Source organism: Hemicordylus capensis, chromosome 2, assembly GCF_027244095.1.
Source record: "Hemicordylus capensis ecotype Gifberg chromosome 2, rHemCap1.1.pri, whole genome shotgun sequence".
Taxonomy (NCBI): Eukaryota; Metazoa; Chordata; class Lepidosauria; order Squamata; family Cordylidae; genus Hemicordylus; species Hemicordylus capensis.
This window is the reverse complement of record NC_069658.1, coordinates 75,034,229-75,057,656: the sequence shown is the minus strand read 5'-3', so window position 1 is coordinate 75,057,656 and position 23,428 is coordinate 75,034,229. Positions and strand designations below refer to the sequence as shown.

General features: G+C 43.8%; 1 protein-coding gene across 16 annotated transcripts in view; it reads right to left on the bottom strand.

Moving 5' to 3' along the window:
* APC (APC regulator of WNT signaling pathway) overlaps positions 1–23,428 on the bottom strand; it is a 111,791-nt gene that overhangs the window by 36,494 nt on the left and 51,869 nt on the right. For all 16 annotated transcript variants that reach the window (XM_053294271.1, XM_053294274.1, XM_053294272.1 and 13 more), the window contains 3 exons: positions 22,540–22,648; positions 20,779–20,892; positions 17,750–17,833 (listed from right to left, as the gene is read on the bottom strand). In XM_053294271.1, coding sequence (XP_053150246.1) covers positions 17,750–17,833; positions 20,779–20,892; positions 22,540–22,648 — 307 coding nt within the window. The remainder of the gene's footprint in view (positions 1–17,749; positions 17,834–20,778; positions 20,893–22,539; positions 22,649–23,428) is intronic.

Here is a 23,428-nt window from a genome sequence, read left to right as displayed (position 1 = left end):
ACGAAGAAGTGGAGAGGGAGAGACACAATGCAGAAAGAGATTAAAGAATTTGCAAAAACAATTATTCCACTTCTATTAGCTTTTAGAAGCAGTGGCAAGCAAGAAATAGATTTTTTCATTCCCAAACTTGTAAAGAAAACCTACTGGGTATTTTTATTTTTGAAAAACAATGAACAATTTGGCTAGGTACAATGGTTGAGCTTGTAATCACAATAATGCAGGCAAAAGGTGAGGTTTAAATGATGATTTGATTATACCAGGGCTACCTTTGTACCTGTTGCACTAACATTACTCCATAGTTTTAAAATAATGTTGGGCAAATATCTTCTGGATTTCCAAAGAGCATTTACATCAGAGGCTAAGTAATTTAGAACAATTATTTTATTTTTCATATTCCTAAGAAAAAGAACTCAGCACACAGATAATTCAGGTATTTAAAACCAAGTGCATAGATTTTTTTTGTTTTATTGAGGAATTTTCACGTATGCTACAAAAAAGATGAATAAAGAACTTCAATATAAGTGACAAGCATAGACAATGGACACGATTGCAACTGTATCACATAGGACTTAAACATAAAATACTAAAGTTAAGTCTCTGAACCAACACTAGCTTTTACCAATTGCCAATCAAATAATAGATATCTCACCAGAAATAGACACATGTAAGTGATGAGGGTGAATAGACTGGATCTTCCCCCCTTCTGTGTAGTTCCAAAAGGGTTCCCCATCTCATATTAAAGAGGGTATCTTGATTATGATGGCTGACGGGTTTTTAAAGCTGAGGAGACTTTATTGATTATCATAATGTTCCAAGTTTTTACAAACCAGTCTCTTTTAGAGAAGTGACCCCTTTTTCTCCATACAGATCCAATTGTGAGTTGCACAGCAGTCGCCAATAAGTGAAAGAGTTTGTTGTGTGAAGGGTCAAGCTTGCCTTGAAAGGGTAAATCAAGTAAATAGTTTATAGGATCAAGTAGATTATTATAGTAATTGCAACAATATGGCCATGAATCTTGAGCCCACATTTAGAAACATAGGTGCAAGTTTACCATTGGTGCCATTTCCTTTACTACCACATCCCTTCCAACATTTAGAGGAATTTGCTGAGTTTGATGCTGCCAAGTGGACTGGAGAGAGGCCACCTGGCCAGTATCTTGTATATGTTTTCTTTACTATTTAAAGATAAAGATTTAGAATTCCAGACTTGGCTCCATTTAAGGTAATCAATTTCTTGAATAAGGTCTTTTCCCCCTCTAAATTTCTACAGCAGTTTAACTTTCCAGTTTTCCATAAGACATCATAAATTTGGGCTAATAACTCTTTATATTTAGCATAGTCAGTTATTATTATAGGTTCAAATAAGATCTTCGGTCAGTTTAGTTTCGTTATCCATGAATTTAATGCTACGAGGGGTGATATTTGTAAGTATGCGAACCATGGCAAATGCAGACCATTGGTTTTGGAGGTCAATTCTTGTTTTGCGAACATCTTGTATTTGTTCATAAAGAAGTAGTGTTTAGTGAGAGGGCCTTTTTTGCGAACATCTTGTATTTGTTCATAAAGAAGTAGTGTTTAGTGAGTCTGGCCTTTTTCCAGATTTGAAAGGCTTTAATATGTCTTCCAGGTGGGAAAGAGTACTGGCCAAAAATTGTGGCTATTGGGGAAGGAGGAGGAGCAAGTTGATATCTCAATTTATCCCTGGTTTGTATGGTGGCGAGTAGATAAGATTGTCTAATGTAGATAATGGTCTGTCCTTCAAGTCTTGCCACGGTACTTCTTCCATATTGTATGGAAACCAGTTCTGTTTCCCCAGGGTTATGAATTATGTGATAATAGAAGTTTAGGTATTTGTGCCAGAATACCGATTCATAGTCAGCTTAAAGTCAGGTGTTTTTAACCCACCACTCTTAGCATGCTGTCTCAAGACAGCTATCTGGACTCTGGGTTGTTGTTTTTATTACACCACAGAAAGCAGTCAAATAATTGCTTCCAAACCTTTAACTGAGAACAAAGGATAGGACAAGGGAGAGCTTGGAAAAGGAAAAGAAATCTTGGTAGAATCACCATTTTCACTAGCAGACCTCTTTGAAGTAAAGACAAATTCAACTTATTCTATTTGAGTAGATCATGTTTAATTTTTTGGAATAAAGGTTTACAATTAGTCTCAATGGGTGAGGAATCCTCTGTCAGTATTCAGATCTCCATTTTTAGTGGCTTGATTTAGCAACATCATTGATTTTGTAGTGGGGTCATAAGATGCAACAACTGACTTCTTAAAGTTAATTTTGAAACCCGAGGCCTTTCTAAATTCTTCTAGTATTTTCTCAGTTTTAGTAATTGCTGAGTCTGGGTTAGAAAGATATAAGGTACAAGAGGCCCTCATTATTTGCAGGGGTTCCATTCCCACCTACAACCGTGGATAATGAAACTGCTAATAATGAGACATTGAGTCTATGGGAATTGGGAGGTTAGGTTCCTGAACCTCGGAAAACAAAAAACCACCAACACACAAACACCCAGTAAAAAAGCAGAAATAAAGATGGAGCACATAGCACAGCACTGTACCTTGGCCACCTCAGCTCTGCAACTCTCCAATTCCTCCAGCAGTGGTCCCCAGCTTCTCCAGTAATGTCTAATCATGAAGTTTCCCCACCTCATAGCAGAAACCCAACAACTGGCAGCACAACCCCCTGGTCTGACTGGTTGGTAGGCCGGTCAAAGAGGCAGCACAGAATTGGTTTCAGTTCAAGTCAATGCACATGGGGGAGTGTCTTTCCTCCATTGTTGGAATTAACAGCACTCCATCTCTCTCTCCAGTCTCTAGCCTGCAGCACCAAAAATCAAGTTTAGAAAGTAATGGAGTTCTTTCACTCCACTGCTGGAGTTAGTGGCACTCCATCTCCAGTCATCTGCTTGAAGCACAGATCACATAACAGAAGCAGGCCCTGCAGAGGCAGACCTGTTGCTGTCATTGTCATCACCATCCTCTTCTTCCTCAAAGCGGTGGAAAGTGCAGGTGTCACTTTCTGGTGATGACGACCACTCTGCAGCTGCGGCGGCGGCTGTGGCGGCTGTAGCTACCTTTGCAAAGTGTCTAGTGATGGTGCTTTGTTTGGTCTTGATTTGTAGAGCCTTGTAGGTATCCTTATAGGGTTGCAAAGCAGCTTCCAGCTGTCTTTTGAACTTGATGCTGTGCTTCATCAGGGGATCAAGTTCAAACACTTTGTCCGCCAAGAAATCTCCAGCTGCAGGATCTCAGAGAGCCCATTTGTGATGATGGGCTTAGGGAGCAGCTCTTCCTCTTTCTCCTCCAATTCTTCCTTTGTGAGCTCTTCCTAATGGGACTGAAGGAATTCCTTCACCTCATGTGGCTGGATGACTTCCAGGCCTTCTCCACCAACGGTGCACACAAGGCTGGTGATCCGCTGCACCTCGGTTACAAAGGGAACTGCTGCGGTAGATGAAGAAGTGACTGCCCCAGACCACAACTTCATTCCATGTGTAGGCTTGATCTCTACAAGGGATGTTGCGATGTTCTCAACACAGTCTATGATTCTGCAGCTCCTCCAGCAATTGCTGATCAAGAGAGAGATATTGACTTCCATGAAATCCAGCAGCCTCCTGAAAGTGTGGTGAGCGTAGTATAACTTGAAGGTTGTGATCAGACCTTGGTCCATTAGTTGGATCAATGAGGTGGTGGTGTATGAATACAAATAGAAATATTTATATACTACTTTTCAACAAAAGTTCCCAAAGCGGTTTAATTACATATAAATAAAATAATTTTTTTAAAAAAATGGGTGGCAAGAAGACAATCTCCAGGTTCAGGTGTGCAAACTGCAGGGCCTCAGCATGGCCAGAGTCATTGTCAAGTAGCTAGAGAACCCTGAAGGCCAGATATCTCATGCAGAAAACAGTTATTCACCCAGTCAGAGGAAACCATTGCGGTCACCCATGCTCTCCTGTTGGCTCTCTGGAAGCTGGCTTTTATTCTTCCCTTTCAGGGCACAAAGGTACTGTGCTCAGTACAGGAGTATGGGAGTGAGCACGCAGTCGCCTGCAATACTGCCACACACCAGCAGTGTGAGGTGGTCCTTGGCCACCTTGAAACCTGGAGCAGTTCTTTCTTCTTTGCTGTTAAAGGATCACGATAGTATCTGCTTCCAGAACAGGCTGTCTCATCAGAATTGAAGACCTGCTCTGGCCAGCAGCATCTGGACTCAATCAGCTGCTGGAACTCTGCTGGATATTGCTGTACTAGCTTCCCGCTTGATGCTGTGGCGGCTATAGCAGTGCTTGAACCTTTTGAACCAGCCCTTGTTTGCCTGGAAACCACACTCAGCACTTCAGATGACCCTGCTGCTTGCCTGGCTTCTGCTAGCAACCACCTATAGAGCTGCAGCACTTTCTCTCAGATTACTGGTCCGCTCAGTGGCACATTCCTCTGAGCTTGGTCCTCTATCCACAGGCTGAGGGCTTTTCCATCCATTCCATGTGGGAATCGTGTGGATTGAATGCCACCTTGAGACTCGCATGGATACTGGCTTCACTTTTCTTGATGGAGTAGACAATGGACTCTGATGCCATAATAGCATGCAACGGATGCTGTGCAGTCCCCATGAGCTTACATGTCCAGCAGCTTCACCTTCTTGCTCAAGGGCAACACTTTGCGAGACATTTTGCCACACCACTCAGTAGAGCTCTCTGTTGTGCGCTTGCTCATTTTGACTTTGGAGCATAGGCATAGGGTCTATTGGACAAGGGAGAGCAAATGTCCCTGGGCCCAGAGGGTCACACAAGGGGCCCAAAGGCAGAAGCCTCTTGCCAGGCCTCCCAGTGATCTGGGGAGCTGCCCTGTCGCTATTTCTCACATTAGAGCTGAACAATTAGAGCCCAGGGAATGTACATATGCATCCGCTCCCTTTCTCTTCTGCAGCAGCGGGGAGGGAGGGGGACCTCCAGAAGCTGGTGTGGCTCTTTCTTTGTGGAGGACACAAAGCAGTGGCTCCACTGGCAAGCGTGCAGGGCTTGGTAAGGGCTGTGTTTCCCTCCTCCCTTCTGAATGGAAGCACTGTTTTGTAAAGTGCCCTTGGATTTACTAGTTCTGGACATCACAGCAGAGTGGAGGAAGAAGAGACGAGGAGGTTGCCCTTCCTCCTGCATCTGATGTCAGATGCAGGGGCATGTGTGCTTTGCACGCATGATAGGGACCCCCTTCCTGCTCTTTGTCCCCAGGCCCCAGGGAAGCTCGCTATGCCCCTGCTGTGGAGGAACGAAAAATCTGTACAATGATGTTCAGTACAGCACAGCAATTGTGCTAAACAACCTGCCCCCCCCCCCCACCGGTGATACAGTATATTTAAAGGACAGGACAGCACTGCACTGCGACGGATATAAAAATCAATTTAGAATGGAAGCTTAAAATCAATTTTCAATTGATACAGTACTGTATTTAAAATCAATTTTCAATGGATACTTAAAATCAATTTTTGGTGTGTACTATACACTACGCACTTAAGAAGAATTTTAATGGATAATTACAATTTTAATTGCTATTTAATTAACTATAGTTATATGGTATGGTACAGTGCTATAACGAATTACCAAGATTAAAATTAAATTTTTATTTGAATTTTTAAATTAAACGTTAGAATTTCATAAAAATTAAAATTTATTAAAGTTACAGTACTGTAAATAGCATCTTACCAGGGCTGCACAATGCTGCTAGAGGCTCCTTCAAGAATCTGCACAGGGATGGCTGAAGAAAGGCTCCCAAAGGCTCCATGGAAAGACACAAAAAGGCTCCAAAAAGCTCTGGAGCAATGGCTCCTAAAGGCTCTCAATGGCTCCCTGAGGACACCAAAATCTACCCAAGGCCACCAAATGCTCAAATCTATATTTTTACACCACAAAACCCTCACTCAAAAACTGTACACAAAACCACTCCTCCATCCTCCTCTCGTGCGGGAAGAGCACAATCATATATGGACAGACCTGCATCATATAGATTTGTATATGCGAGACCAATACGCGAGACGGTAAACCATGGATACAGAGGTTGGATATATATTTCCTTACTGTAGATATGCGGGACCACTGGCCACCTGTAATGTCATCCGCAAATGGATTAATGATGTGGCTTCAAATTCTGATTTCTTCAGTGGTTGAAGAAGGTCATATTGCATTAGCGAAGAGTTCGATAGACAGAGCAAATAGTATTGGAGATATATGGCACCCTTCCTTTGCTCCCTTATGTATATTAAAACTTGTTGATTTAAGTCAACTTACTAAGAGGCTAGCTCTTGGTGACTTATAAAGAAAACAAATTACTTTTCTGAATTGTTCAAATTTTAATTTTTCGAATAAATAGTGGAGATATCCAGGTTCTAATCTATTGAATGCTTTCTTTGCATCCAGTGCTAAGATGGTTAAAGGTTTCCTTTCTTTTCTTTGTCCACTGAATGATATCCAAAGTCCTGCGAGTATTGTCTATTATGTTCCTATATGGGACAAACCCTGACTGGACTGAATTAATGTATTTGCCAATGAAATTAAGTCTCTTGGATAATATTGCTATGAACACTTTAGCATCTTGATTGAGTAGAACTTAGATTAGTAGTTGTAGTGATCAGTCACCCCTCCCTCTAAAGAGTTAACCAGAAGTGAACCCTGTCTTGACTGGCAGACTGGTGAACTCCAGGGCTCAGCCAATCAGCACACCAGGTGGGTGGGACCTAGAGAGCTGTTGCCAGGAAGAAGGAAAAGGATGACATGTGGCCGTGGAGGTTGGTTGCAGGAAGATGACTGAAGCTCTTGGAAGATAGAATTGCAAGGGCTTGATTCTCAACTGGAGTTTGGCGAGTTCAAGGAAAAAGGAAGCCAAGCCTGGTGGCTTCGGAAGTTTAGGGCAGGAAAAAGTGCTTTAGTAAGAGTTTGTGTTAAAAGTTGTATTTCTTTGGTATGTGTGCTTCTGCATATTCCTGATACTGTTCTATTATTGTTTACCTGTAATGTAATTAAAATAAGAAACACTAGCCTACGGCCATCGTACCTAGGGCATTGCAAAAGACTCAAGAAACATTTACGCATGCATTAAAACAACCTTTTTTTGTAATCCTACTAAGTATTCTTAACTATATTTAAAATCTGGGAAAGCCTCAGATAGAAACAGTCTGTAGTAATTGAATAACACTGTTTTTTTAGTTCTCTTTTTACAAGCCTCTCTGAGTTGGTTTCTAACTCATGAAAAAGGGGAGGGCCGAAGGGGGATTTTGTCTGGTGCAAACACAGCCTCCAACATCCAGCAACTACCAGTTTTCTCACCATGTGTAGGCTTGCACATGTAAGATTTTTGTACTTGTCCAAGAACCGAATTAAGAGAGTATTTTTCTGGGTTACCCCACCCCAAGCCCAGAGTGTTTCTGTAGACCGAAGGGGTGGTAGTGGCAACAGCTTTTTGAACCTACCGATAAAATTGAAGGGTTTTAGGAGAACCCTAGTCAGGTAGCTCAGTAGGGATGATTCAGCATTTCTTTCCCTCATGTGAGCTTGCTCTGAGACAAAGGCTTTAATCCCCTACAGAAGTGTCTCTGTCCAGTTTAGGAATCACTATCATGTTGGCTTCTTTCCAGGATTGAGGAATGTCACCCTTTTCTAGAATACTGTTATTTAGCAGAGCGAAGGGTTTAAGCAGGGATTTAATTTTTTAATAAAAATCTGGTGGAAAACCAATGGGTCCCAGGGATTTGCCAAGTTGCAAAATTTAAAATACATAATATCTATTTCATTTTCTGAAATTGGAGCTTCCATCAGTTCTGTATGATTTGGTAAAAGTGTGCACTGTAGGTGAGTATTTATAAAGTCAGTAATTGCTTATGATTACTGTTTCTCTGAGAAGTATAAGTTTTGAGTCTTTTGTTTTAAGATGAGGGATGAGTAATAACAATACACTGTTTATTTTCTGCCGAATTCTGCCAGTGGCTTTCACACAGCTTTACTGCAAAGGCTGTAAGGTCACAGCTAGCATTGTTCGGGAATTAGCTTTCAAGGTACATATAAATTTAGTATGGAATAAATGGGAATGTTGCTAATTATTAGCCACAAACAGAGTGAGGCTATTTACTAATGCAAATATGTTTAGGCCCAGCACAAATAGAATGTTCCTCATCTCCAAACCATGGTTTCAGTGAGGTTACACACTCTTTCCACTTCCCCTTCTTTTGTGCAAATTGCTCCCATTCTTTCCTCTTTAGAACCAACAATTAAGTCCACACAGATGTTAATGCTAATCATGATTAGTTTCCATCTTGCGTTTGTATTATTTATTTATTTATTTATACATACATTTCTATACCACCTTTCGTTAAAAACAACCCCAAGGCGGTTTACAAAAATTAAAACATACAATAAAAAGCAGTAAAAACATCAAGCTAAAAACATATAAAAACAATACAACAGATAAAAACACACCGAAGCAGCAGTAAAAACGATTATGTAAAAGCCTGGGTAAAAAGCCTAGTCTTTACAAGCTTTCTAAAAGCCGTGATGGAGTCCGAGGAATTAATGGCCACTGGGAGAGCATTCCAGAGTCTAGGAGCAGCAACAGAGAAGGCCCTGTCCCGAGTGCACGACAGCCGGGCCTCTCTCATTGTCAGCACGCGGAGCAGGGCCCCCTCAGATGTCCTTGTCAAGTGGGCAGCAACCCTTGGGAGCAGGCGGTCCCTCAAATACCCCGGGCCCAAACCGTTAAGGGCTTTAAAGGTCAAAACCAGCACCTTGAATTGGACCCGGAAACGAACCGGCAGCCAGTGCAGCTCTTTCAAAATGGGGGTGATATGTTCCCAACGGGCAGCTCCGGATAAAACCCTCGCTGCCGCGTTTTGCACTAGCTGCAGTTTCCGGATATTCTTCAAGGGCAGCCCCACATAGAGCGCGTTACAGTAATCCAGCCGCGATGTGACTAAGGCGTGGGTAACCGTGGCCAGATCTGCCTTCTCGAGAAAGGCACGCAGCTGGCGCACTAGCCGAAGCCGTGCAAAGTCACCCCTGGCCACCGCCTCCACCTGAGCTTCCAAAAGCTGAGCCGGGTCCAGTAGTACCCCCAAGCTGCGTACTTGCTCCTTCAAGGGGAGTGCAACCCCATCCAGAACCGGTAAAATCTCCTCATCCCGATTGGCTCTCCTACTGACCAACAGTACCTCCGTCTTATCCGGATTCAATTTCAGTTTGTTAGCCCACATCTAACCCATCACGGCCTCCAGCCCCCGATTTAGGACATTCACCGCCTCCCTAGGATCAGATGACAAGGAGAGATAGAGCTGAGTGTCATCCGCATATTGCTGACAACTCAGTCTAAATCCCGGGATGACCTCTCCCAGCGGCTTCATGTAGATGTTAAACAGCATGGGGGACCAGACCGAACCCTGCGGGACCCCACAGGCCAACGACCACGGGGCCAAGCAGTAGTCCCCCAGCACCACCTTCTGGACCCTCCCCCCAAGAAAGGACCGGAACCACCGCAACGCAGTGCCTCCGATTCCCATACTTGAGAGGCGGCCCAGAAGGATACCATGGTCGATGGTATCGAATGCCGCCGAGAGGTCCAGCAGAACCAACAGGGACGCACTCCCCCTGTCTAGTTCCCAGCGTAGGTCATTCACTAGAGCGACCAAGGCAGTCTCAGTCCCATACCCGGGGCGAAAGCCAGATTGAAAAGGGTCCAGATAATCCGTATCATCCAAGACCCTCTGCAGCTGGGACGCCACCACACGCTCCATCACCTTGTCCAGAAAGGGAAGGTTAGACACAGGTCTATAGTTGTCCAGGTTGGAGGGATCAAGGGAGGACTTTTTAAATAGTGGTCTTACCTACCACCGCCTCCTTGAGGCACGATGGCATCTTGCCCTCCCTTAATGAAGCATTAATGATCACCTCCAGCCATCTGCCTGTCCCCTCCCTGGCAGCTTTTATTAGCCATGAAGGGCAAGGGTCAAGAGCGCACGAAGTCGCCCACACACTGCCCAGGATCTTGTCCACATCCTCAGGCCGAACCAACTGAAAAGAATCCAACACAACGGGACCAGATGGTACTAGAGGCACGTCTGTCGGAACTGCCAAAACTCTGGAGTCGAGGTCAGCACGGATGCAAGCAACTTTATCTGCAAAGCGACAGGCAAACCGATCACAAAGAGCTGTAGATGACTCCTCCCCCATTATCTGGGGGGATGTGTGGAGCAAGGTTTTTACCACACGAAAGAGCTCTGTTTGTCTGCACTGAGCAGACGCAATCGAGGTGGAGAAAAAGCATTTCTTCGTCGCCCCCACCGCCACAGAGTAGTCCCTAAAATGGGCTCTAGCCCATGTTTGGTCAGATTTGTGACAACCTCTTCCTCCAGCATCGTTCCAGCCGTCGTCCGAGTTGCTTCATTGCCCTAAGCTCCGAGGAAAACCAAGGAGCAGATCGGGCTCCACCAAGCCGGAGAGGGCGTTTAGGAGCAACCGTGTCAACAGCCCGGGCCATCTCCCCATTCCAGAGAGAAACCAGGGCCTCGACAGGGTCACCAGCTCTGGACACTGGAAACTCCCTGAGGGCAGTCTGGAATCCAAGCGGATCCATAAGCCTCCGGGGGTGGACCATCCTAATCAGCCCACCACCCCTGCAGAGGGCAGATGGAGCAGTCTAACTAAACCCCACCAGTTGATGATCTGTCCATGACAAAGGAGTGGTCTCAAATTCCCCCACCACCATATCATTTATTTCCCGGTCTGCAAAAACCAGATCCAGAGTGTGTCCCGCCACATGGATAGGGCCCGATACCAACTGAGACAGGCCCATGGTTGCCATGGAGGCCATGAAATCCTGAGCCGCACCCACTAGGGGGGCCTCAGCGTGGACATTGAAATCCCCCAAAACAATAAGCCTGGGGGAACCCAAAGCCACCTCCGAGACCACCCCCGCCAGCTCAGGTCAGGAGACTTAGGTGCAGCAGGGGGTTGGTACACCAGCAGAATCCCTAGCCTATTAGTGTCTGAAACAGTTTCAAATCATAGTTTGCAATCCTGTGTTAACATTGACAAGGACATCAATACTGCACCATGCTTAGCTCAAAAATGGAGGAAAATGGAGAATATTCGTGCACCAAGTGAGAGAAATAGCACTCCTAATCTCCTCACCATGGTTTGGAAATTAGGGACAACGGGCAGCATCCAGACTAGTTAATCGTGACCAAGCAACACTGAACTCAGTGTGGCAAATTAATGCTATTCATTAAATGTACATAAGACCTTAAGACAAAGACTTCACTAAGAAACACAAACACTGAATGAAATTAGTAGTAGCCAGCAAACAGTTATTGAACTCTTTAAATAATCTAAGTGATATATATGAGAGAGAGAGAGAGAGAGAGAGAGAGAGAGAGAGAGAGAGAGAGAGAGAGAGAGAATATGAATGACCCCTACTGCTTTCCTGTAATTGGTGTTGACTAGTCATCCATAGTGTCACACCTATGGAATCTGCACCTGTGCAGGGCCTTATCTGAAATTTTCTAGAGCTCAGTTTCAAGTGCAAGCCCCACTCCCTGCAGTGAGTACAGATGCCTAAAGGGGTATGGCTCATACCTCCTCTCAGTTGCCTGTAAATGGCCACTCACAGAACAGTTATAGGTAAGTAACCAGTTATTTGTAGCCTCTGTGTAGGCACACTCATGGAAGACTAGCAAAGCTACTCTACCTGGAAGGAGAGTGTAGAATCCAAAGTTGAACAAAGATGGCAGAACTGCTCTGCAAAATGCTGTGTCATCATAAATGCAACCATTTAGAGTATAACATTTCAAAGAATAGACAAGACCATATAACTGCTCAAGAGAGGTCATGAATTGCGATACTTCTATCGAAAACTGCAGACACAGCCATGACCTTGCAGAATGAATCCTGACAGGCCAACAAGACAGATGGTATGCCCAATGTGCAATAGAAAATAACCAGTGCAAGAGACAAGATGACACTCAAACACCTTTCCCAGGGATGGAGTAGCATATGGAAAGCTGTAGTTCTCTTCAGAACAAGGCGAGTATGATGGATGTAAGATGAAGACCCATTGGAGAGCAAGCAAACTGATCTTGTTGTGAACTGCCCAGAGACGTAAGTTTTGGGCAGTATAAAAATATGTTAAATAATAAAATAATAAATAATAAATTAAGAGCATGTTCTGCCTCAGTGGATGGTGATAAGAATACTATGAATGATATTTTATGTGCCAGATGAAATGCAGAAACAACTGAGCAAGGAGGAGACATCTGGTTGGAACACATCTTTGTCATGATGAAACAAAAGGTGGTCAGTCTGTAGGACTCCGAACTCACAGACCCATTGAGCCAAGATGACAGCGAACAGGCAGGAGACCTTGAAAGATAACAGTCATAGACAGGAGACTAGAGATTCAAAAGGGCTTAGACATGTTTCACAAGAATGAACTGCAGGTCCCAAACTGGCAGCATCTGCAGCACTGAGCGTGGAGACAAGACAGCTCTTTGAAGAAAAGCTGGGCAAGTGGGTCTTTAAAGCACAGTCGAGGTGACAAAAGTTAGACATAAAAGCAGAGGTAGTTGCCAAGCAAATCCTCAGAACAGGTGCCAAGTCCTGAACCTTTAGAAAAAGGAAGCACATGCAGATAAAACAGGATGTAACCCAGTTGGAATGACTCAGTGCAGCACAAAGACAGAGAACCTATTCCACTTCTAACCACAGGAACAGCATGTCAACCGTTTTCTGGATTCCAGAAGTACTTTTTGTTGGACTGGATCCAGGCTAGCTAAGGCAAGATTCTCCAAGCAGCCTCCATCCTAGGAAAGGTGGTATGGGACGGGAAGGAGATGAATGTAGCGATCCTCAGACAGATGGAGGATACTACGGCTGCCATGAGGTTGGTGGGGATTTAGCAAGCAAGTAGGAAATAAGTACAAAAATGCTTTTTTTTCAATGTCATAGGAAAGCATCCCTCAGAGATCACATGTTGTTGCCACTCTGCTGCAGATAGTCTGGTACTGTGTGTGTTACGGGCAGAGGCCATTATTGACACACACTCCTGCACCCCTACACATGATGCTGGTATGGAGGACCTGTATTCTGAAGTCCAGGAAAAGATTCATGTACACGCTGGCAAAAGGAAGGGTCAGAAAAGTCACATATACAAGAATCCTGGAAACAGGTCTCATGTGTTTGCAGAAATATGCCGATGCCCAAGGGCAACTTTCTGGGATGAAATCCCTTCAGCTGTTCTTAGATTGAGAATCAGAAGCCGTTTTGCCTACCTCAGTTTACCAAACACTTGATTGCATTCCTTCCTGTATTCCCCAGATTCACATTCACCAATTCTATCCCCTAGGATTGTTCAGTCCTTAGACAAACAAAAGTCCACCTTTTCAATCCACCTGGGTGATTATTCAGGCAGGAAAAGCCCATCACCTGTCTGGGGCCAAAACTGGCACATTAACATTTCCCTTATCTCAACTTTATCTCCAGGCCCAGGAATAGTCTAACCCCATGGTTCTGACCCTATGTAAAGAAGCTGCATCAGACGGCTCTCCTCCGGTCTTGACTCCTGGTCCGGGACTCCAAACCAGCCCAACTCTCCAGAAGCTATGTCAGGAGATGCATCGTCCCGTCACCCCCATGTACCTGGGCTTTTTTATTATTTCCCTCTCCCTAGACCCCCTTCCCTATCCTGTGTATGAATGGTTATGTATGGAAGGCTAGGATTAGACTGCTAGGAAAAAGTTACAATTATTTAGGATTTGCCCTTTGGGTGGTTTTTTTTTTTTTTTTTTGCTGGTAATTCTGTTTAATTTTTTGTACCAGTTGGTAGCGGAAGGGGGGCCCAACCCCTTTCCCTGGAGTGAAAGCATGTTCAGTCTCAGCCAAACCTCATAAGCGGGGCCATTCTAATAGAATGAAGAGGTTAAGGTCTGTGTGATGACAAGACATGTAATAGATGCTTAGACCCTTCTCCCAAAGACCACTCTTTCATGGGAGTGCATGGCCATAGAGACATGCATGGGCTGTAGAGCTTTTACAACCCTTTCCAGCTGAAAAGGTCCCTCAGTAAGGTCTTTCTCAGTCCCGGTGACTGCCACTAACTGAGAATGGAAGCCTCCCCACCCAACCCCACCCCCAAGAGTCTGGTCTCCTTGTAACACATCCTCATGCTCGGTTTTGGTGTTCATGGTTACCTGGCTAGTCAGGGACCACTCTAATCCATTGGTGCCCTGCCCCAGAGTTCACCGCAGTGGCTAATTTGCATTCACCGCAGCGTCAAATCCAGCTGGGAATGATTAGCTTTAAACTTAGGATTCATCTCTGGTCTTCCCTCATCCACCTGCCCCAAGCCATTTGAACATCTGAAGTGACCTGCACCCCTTGGAAGTCTGGAAGGATTGAGTGGAAAGGTACAGAGCATAAGCTCTATTGCTAAACAGGGATACTAACAGCACCACATCAGCAGGATCCCCTACCATTGGAATGCCTACCTCATGAGAGTTCAGTCAAATGGGGAGCTGAAACACATGGTACTTCCATTTCCCCCGTAGATTGGCCATCTCATGAGAAGGCTAAACCTCTGGCTGGCAAGCCAGCACGAGGCCAAGAGGCTGTGGGGTCTTCTTGGACTCCTTGGTCCTTAGTTATAGTGAACTCAAACCCCAGGATCTGTTGCCGGTCGTCATATACATATCTCCTCCTAGGAAGTTGGTTTCGGCCCACCCTTGAGTACCAGATAATTGGTCCTGGACCTTCTTCTGATCTGACATCCAAGGTCTTCCCCCACCTCGCCCTCCTAGGAACTAGAAGCACATTCTCAAGTCTGGTCCCCACCCCCACAATGTACATCCACACCAGATAATCTAAACTCCTTTGCTAACATCAGAAAGTCCCATGATGAGTCATATACAAGAAATTGCCTTCTCTTATTAGCGATTAAGGTTTTTATTAGCGAAAAGGGTTAAACTTTAGGAAATCAATGTTTTAACATGAAGGTTGACTCACTTGTATACTTGTTACGTAGGAATGCCCACTTACCTACTTTTCGTTTCCCCTTAATTAAAATTTGCTATTTGGACTTTGCTATTTGGAATTGTCTCGAACAATGCTGCCAGCATCAGATCCTGGAGGGAAAAAATCCCCCTCATTCACTTGTTCATTAAGGTCATCTAGAGAGATCTGTCTCCAGTTGCCGCCAGCTCAGCTGGTGGCCACACAGGGATGGCCTTTTCGGTTGCTGCCCCAAGATTGTGGAATGCGCTCCCTACTGAAATACGATACTCCCCATCTCTGGCAATTTTAAAAAAGCATTTGAAAACCCACCTCTTCACCCAAATTTTTCAGCTTTTAAAATTGTTTAGGTTTTAATCTGTGTTTGGATTTAAAATATCTAAAATTGTTTTAAGTTTTTGTGTATGTTTTAAACTTGTTTTTATGTTATTGTTAACTGCCCAGAGACTAAAGTTTGGGGTGGTGTACAAATCTGATAAATAAATGTTATGAAGAGAATAAGTATGGGAGCTTCCCAGGTTCTGAAGATGAGCTGCACAAATTCCCCTGCTAGTACTCACTCATGAGATGTGCTCAGGTACCTGCTGAGAATGTCCACAAGAGCATTCCTGAGGCCCTAGACAAGGACCTCTGAGGTGAGATCATAATGAGCAAGACACCAGTCCCAGATGATAAGAGTCAGGAAGAGCAGCAACTAGGATCCCAAGCCATTCTGTTGATGTAGTACTTCACGGCTACTTCCATAATCTACCTGGGCAAAACATACACTGCCAAGAGCTCCAGATAACTGAAATGACAACGACGCGATTCTGCCTGGTCTATGGAGCACTATGGAGTGGATGAATTTGTCAAAGTATAATAGATGTATCATCACCTGAAGAGTCATATTGATGTATGGGATAAGGACCATGTATATAAGACGGAGACTGTTCCAATCAGAGTAAAAGAATTTTCCCCCCCATTGATGTGGGAGGACTGGAAATCCAAATCAATTGATTCAAAATACAGGTGGACCTCAATATTTGCATGAGTTGCATTCTCTGCACTTACTGCGGATAGCAAAAACAGGAATACTGGGTCACTGAAGTCTATATAATCATATAGACTGCAGGGGTTAGGTTACTGGAGGCTCAAAAACATTTCAGAAAACGGCGAAAAATGGGCAACACACACAAAGTGCCCTACCGTGCCCCACGGGCCTCCAGCAGTTCAGCAATGCTCCTCAGAAGTCTGAATGTTGCCATTATTCCACGATTTTTCACGGGGGAAAGGGTGGGTGTTTTGGTTTTTTTAAAAAACTGAAAGAGCCACAAAATGGCTCCCACACTCAAAATGACAGCTAGAAATTATCTGAGGACATTTCCGGCCACCCTCCAACCCACAGATCTAACCCTCCCCCCAACCCGCCCCTATGTTGAGGTCAGATGTCAGTTCCCCAACTGCAGATATGTGAAACCACAGATGATGGACCCATGGATAACGAGGTAGTGCTGTAAGTAATCCGGGTCTGTTCAGAGGTTGAGGCAGTCATGGGAAGTGGTTGCCTGAGTCAGTCCAGAGATGGAGGCCTAAGATACTCTCAGCTCAGATACCCCAGGCTGAACACTGGAGTGACTGCACTTGAGCCCACTACAAGGTGTGTGTGTGTGTGGGGGGGGTGAAGTTGAAACCAAATTGCTTTGGAGCTTGCACTTTGCACCTGGGTCAGGGAACTGGAGGCCTAAGATACTTTCTCCCACAAGGTAATGTGAAGTTGGAAGAGCAGCTGTGTTGTGCTTGCTTAATAAAGTGCTGACAATGTGCGAAAAATTCTACCTTGCATTCTTTGCTAAACTACTGTTGATGATGGGCAGCTTGAAATCTTTAACACAAGTTTGTAGTCCACAGCAACCAGCAAAGAAATGTGCAACATCCAAAAGAAGACAAACATATGAGAAAAAGCCAAGAGGAGGAAGAAGTCAAACCCATCTGAATAATGAGCAAGGGAAGGTTCTTCATGGAACTGCTGCTGTGGCAGTCAAAGAAGAACTGAGGAAGGAAGTGTGGGTCATGCCAATCTAGACATGCATATCTACTGCAAAGGGGAAGGGCTAGTACCAAAATTCTTGAGGGCGAGCTCTAGAAAATTCCAAATGAGGCTCTGTACAGGCACAGATCCCACAGCAGAGACCATGGAGAAAAATAAGCAATGCTGGGAATCAAAATACTTTTGTAAAATATTAACCAATATTCAGATAGCATATGTCTACCATGTGTGAATGCACATAAATTCTTCTAAGCATTTTCCTCTCATAAGCTACTTGAAGTAGTCCCAAATCTGCTATTTAAGCTCTATCAAGTTTATGAAGTAGTTTGGAGATTTGACATAAGGGTTGCTTAAATAGTAAAGTAGTAGGCATGCACCAACAGCACTATTCCTTTAAAGTTCTCACGGTGCAGTAGTGATTACTGAGCAAAGACTACTGTTGAATGTTTCCCTTAGGAATACATGAGGCTGTAGCCACTTTAAAGCAAGAGCCTTCCTTGATGGAAGAAACATAATATTGCTGCTCTACCTAGGCCGGGCCAAAGCTGAGAGTCCACTATGAGTTATTAATTATTGATATAGAATATGCTCCCCATTCAGTCTATTCCACTTCCTTGTAGAACAGACCGAATGTTTAAAATGCTTGTGTGTAAATAAAAGGCAGAAAATAAACACTGACCTCTGCTTCAGCAACTTGGGACTGCAGGAGCTGTCTTATACGAAGAATATCCTTCTCGATTTGTTGAATTCTAGCCACTCGCACCTGAAACAACATGAAGTTTCAAGTAGTTACTGGAGGCACAAAATGGCAACAGAACTAGCAGGAGAGCATAACTGTTTTATGGGTCTTTTCAATACATTTAAGCTTAAAGGGGAAAATGTACAGAATTACTGATATAGTATAATACTCTGTGGGGAGTGTCTTAACAAGGCATACTATACAGGGGTTGGAGGAATAAAACATGATAGGTGTTGACAGAATACAAATTTCAAACAGCTAATCCTGTCACCAGCACTAGGATTCGGCAGCCTTAAGAAATCAGTTTAACTAAGTTTAATTAGTTTAACTGTTTATTTCACTGTTCTATGCACAAACAGGAATTAAAATAAAACTAGCTTAACCTGCGCACAGCATCTGTGCACTAGTACTTGATTGCTCCCCTCACCCCCTGCCACAGCTCCCCTCACCTCAGAGATCTCTCCACCCTCACCTGAGCCGCACTCCTGCTGCTGCTCCTCCGCCATTCCGTTGCTTCCATCCTCCTCACCCCTCTTGGTCACAGCTGCAGAGTTGCTGGTGCCTATTGGCCAAGCTGCAACCCTCTATCCCCAGAGACCTCCCCACCCTCACCTGAGCCCCGCTCCTGTTCCTCCCCACAGAAGCAGCAGCGGTTGACCGGGCCCTTCTTCACTGCCGTCACCGCCATGACTGCTCATTCCCCTCAGGCCGCTGTCAGGCTCGGACCCGTCCCTCACCCTTCCTTCTTTCTCTCTTCCTCTCCCTTCTTTTTCTCTCTTTCTTTCTCCTCCACTTGCTCTTCCCCTCCTTCCCCCCCTCTTTCTTTCTCTCTCTCCCTCCCTTCCTGAGTTAACAGAACTTGTTCATCTTGTTTCCTCATCTAATTCACACAACGGCAGCTTCCTTCTCCTGAAGGGGCTCTTTCCTCCCTCATGACCCCTCTCTTCAGACTCTTGCCCACTAACTAACTAGCTATCTACACACACACACACACACACACACACACACACACCTCCTCTACAATCAAGAACATCTTCCAACCAGTAACAGTTGCATTCCAACTGTCCTTACCCATCACAGGCTTCTCCCTCCTATCTGCATATGGAATCCCCACTACCAAATCACCATGGTGCTTCTGCTCTCACCGGCTCCTCCCCCCTATCTGCATATGGAATCTCCACTGACCAATCATCACACTACTTCTGCTCACAAACTCTTGTGAGAGCTGCCACACACAGAATTAGCCACAGGTACACCTTAGAGAATTAGATAGATAGATAGATAGATAGATAGATAGATAGATAGATAGATAGATAGATAGATAGATAGATAGATAGAGGCACAGTTTCCTCAGACTCCTGCCATTTTTCACTCTTATTCATCATTTATCCATTTTCACTATACCAACTTGTACATACATAAACCTTTAAAGAGTTCAGAACAGGTATTCACAATAAGAATGGGTGTTATTTTGCTCCCGCAACATTTACCCAACACAGAATTTGAGGATTTCCTGTAGAATTTTGTCTGCTTCTGCACAGTATGTGACAGATACTCTTCTAAAAAAAACCCTATGCTATATATATGCATTGCATTTTAATATTCCCCATAAGTAATGTTCTTCAATACCAAAACACACACCAAAACTCCAAGTTCTTTAATTTTTACTGTTTTGCAAAACTGTGTCCAAAAGGGCCACACACACACACACACACACACACACACACACACACACACACACAAAATGTGATTGAATGTAAATCTGCACAGGACATGACTTGTTTGCAATTTTGCTTGGCATCTATATTTATTTATTTATTTGATTTCTATGCCACCCTTCCAAAACGGCTTAGCGCGGTTTACATTAAAACAAAACAATTAAAATCAATTATTAATTTCACCTTTTGGCCAAAGAAGGTGCTCTCTTATGTACCCTGGATCCAATACATGTAATAGTGCCACAATGTTTAATTTATAACAGAAAAGTGATGGGGGAGGCGGAGGTGCTTAATCAGTTACTCTAATACTAAAATGTGCTTGGACACATTTGGCTGTATGTTTCAAGCATTTAAACTTTTAATTAAGTACTTTCTCACACAGATACATATTCTTCTTATTTCTGGAAGGTTGCTTCATCCTGCAGTGCCAATCAAGAACAGTATTTCAATTTTAAATAGTTCTGTATCAATTATACCTGATACAGTTTTAGAAGCACTTCTTTAGAACATAGCCACCAGGGACAACTGTTCTCTAGATCACTAAACTTGCAGGACCAGGATCAAAGAATCACAGAGGCCAGTGCAACTTGCGGCCTGTTTATCACTCTTTCAAGCCCCAGGGATTTTCTCAGAGAAATCAGGAGCAAGTGCCAAGCTCACATCCGCTTGCATATTATCTACTCTCCAACACAAAACTGAGGAGAGAACCAACACTCAAGCAAGGAGGGTGGAATTCTGAATTCAGGATTTCCTTTACCCTAAGACTATTATGGGAGATCCTATGTGTTCCTAGTTCAACTCTGCTTGCAGCATGTAGTGAGGACGGAGGGACTGTGTGAAGTAGAAGAGGGAACACAAAAGCCCTAGGCAGATGGGGTGGGGAAAGAAGAGATAATTTGACAAGGCTGTAAGAGATGGCGCTTTGACTCACAGGTGCAGGAACTAAAAAAGACGACACTGGGCACAGGTATTTGTTTTTCTTTCAAGTCAAGAAGGTTCAATTATGTCACTGTATCCTGTGAAGTCATGATTATACCTTTCATTCCTGGAGTTAAATACCAGTGCTGCTGTTCTCAATATTATGCATTGTAATTTGTTTTGCTTAATTACCAAAAATACAGTTTGAAAAGGAGACCTTCCTCCCTTCTCAAGTAGTTTCAAACACATAACTAAAAGTTTAAAGTTGTGTTAAAGTTAACTAATTCAGTTGGCACAGACCAAATATTTCATCTTTTTCAAAGCACTAATTACCTGTGCCCTCTTCTCCATGTCCTGGCAAGTACCTAGCTGTTCTTCCATAGCAGCTCTGATCTGTCTTGCTTCATATTCTAGCTGTCTCCTAGTCATATCTGTCTGCAAGGAGAACTAGGACCAAAACAAGGAACAAAACAATGCCAGTTGATTATGATCCAAGCATTCCATGCACATAATCCAAATAAGGAATATAAAAATGTAGACCAATTGTTTATAGAACAAATTCAGAACAAAACCTCAATTTGACAAGCACAGCTATATAGGCAGAAGGTGGGAGAGAGAGAGAGAAGAGAGCACAAAACTCTTCCACTTGCACAAGGGGCTGGGGGTTGTTGATCCCCGCTTCCCTCTGCAGCCCCCTGTGCTCCCCTGTTTTTTTTAAAATACACCCGCTGAAGAATTCTATTCACACAACTCTTAGTCCAGATGCTATCCCACGAAAGTGTTTGTACTCCATTTAGTAAACCCCACAGTCTATCATAATGTAATGACACTATCTGTATATCTGTTAAAATGTAGGGGCCTCATCTGTATATGCATGCACACATATATCCACTCCTTGAAACTTCTTGGGGTGATGGAGAGATGGATAAGCGAACACAAACCAGAGAAGGAATCCTCTTCTCTCATGCACACTCTACCTCCCCCTAGTTCAACTCATTTTAAATTTGGGGTTTTGTATACTGTGGAAGGGATCAGAAGTTTGGCTGACCATAGAATCCTTATCATTTATTTTCATAGTTAACCAATGAGATATGCAGTGGCAAACTCAAGATCTCCATGAACCTAAGACAGGGTGCCAAGTGCCTCCCTTTTTTGTTTGTGGCGGTGGCAACAGCTGCTGCTACACCAGGCATGTGTGAAAACAACCACCACCTCCTCCATGTCAGTGACACAGAGTACATAGCTCTGCATGTTCTCTCTTACTTCCCTTGTGCTCCACTGCTAGGCTGGCAGCTGTGCAGAAGGGAGGTAGAAGGATGCACACCAAACTAGGCAATGGTTGCAGCAGCTGCTAGGCTGTCATAAAGGAGGCAGTGGTGGGCTGCCACAGAGCAGCTCTTTGCCAAGCAATAGCAGTACCACTGCACAGGGAAGAGCTGCTCCAATGGCAGGGTGGCAGAGAGAGGCAGGTGAGGCATCTTACTACCCCTGTTAGTGTCACAATAATCCACCACTTGAGGGAACTGCCTCACCTTGCCTCATAAAAGGACTGTCCTTATGGTGAGTATTACACATTCAAATAACCAAGGATGGATGGCTGGATGGATGGATTTGTTTGTTTGAAAACTTGGACACAAATCCAACCTTCCACATTTTCAAACTGTATCTACCACCAGAAAGGCAAACTATAAATGCAGAAGAGGCACCTTTCAATAAACTAAATATGCTGCCAGTTTCTAGAACTGACAGTAGTATAAGGTTTCACAGAATACAAAGCTGATGCTGACCTGTGGTGGCTACTTACCCACAAACAGGCTATCTTTCAACAAAACATGCCAACAACTAAAATCTATAAACCACATTAGTTATGGCTGCTACTTGGCATAATCTGCATTTGCTTGAGTTCAGTTACCACCTAGGGTTATCAACTTCTTCTGCAGACACATTTTGAGAAACATTTTAATTTATGTATATAAGTGTTTTAACTTTTGCATAATTTACTGTTAGTATATATGAATTTGCAAAACAAAATCATCAAAACACAACAACAGTGATTATATAGAACAGAATATGTTGCCACTATTTACCACTTACATTTTCAGTAAGAGGAAGACTATCTATTCTCTTAGTCAAATTCTGAAGCTGAGCATAATACCAGTCCTTTTCTTTCTCTTCCTTTTCAAGCTCAGCAAGTAAGAGAGATCTATAAAAGAACAAAGTAGTAACAATCACTAAACTATATTAACTGCTAGAAGTAAATAATAGATTTTGCAGGCCATGTTGGAGGCCTGCGAACCGGTTCGCTGGTCCAGCGGGCCAACAGACTGTCGCTGTGTGTGTGTGTTGCTTTAAGGGTGGGGGGTTGCGTGTGTGTTGCTTTAAGGGCGGGTGTGTGTGCCAAATGCGGAAGTTACTTCTGGGCATGTGCGGAAGTTACTTCTGCATTTGGCAAACAACAAAGGGGCAGGGGTGCAGGGAGGACAGCTGCCGCCCCAAAGATTTTGCTTAAAACTGGAGCGCCGGAGGGGGAAAAGCAGTGGGAGGGGTAAGTACAACCCCCCGCCCTTAAAGCAACACACACACCCTGGCGTCGGACCATGCCTCCGCGATCCATGCACAACGTTATTCATCTCAATGAGACTTAATCCAGATGTTGCCCAATTTTTTAAAAAATAGTTTTATAGGGAATGTATCAAGGACTGACAAAAAAACCCAACGGCATTTACAACAATCGTTTTTATATAGATCAGTTATTTCTCAAAGAGTATGAAAAGAATTAGTGCTAAGAATGAAAAATTTACAAACGTTTCCTCTCAAAAGATCAGTCTCTAATTGCTTTAGAACCAAGCTTCTATTAACACAAATACATTTTTTTAAAAAAATAGCATGGGTTTTGCTATTTAACAGAAATGGCTAGATGAATGTGAATCGATTCTAGGACCAATCATCAGTACATCTAAATGTGTAGTTTGGTCTTGTGCAT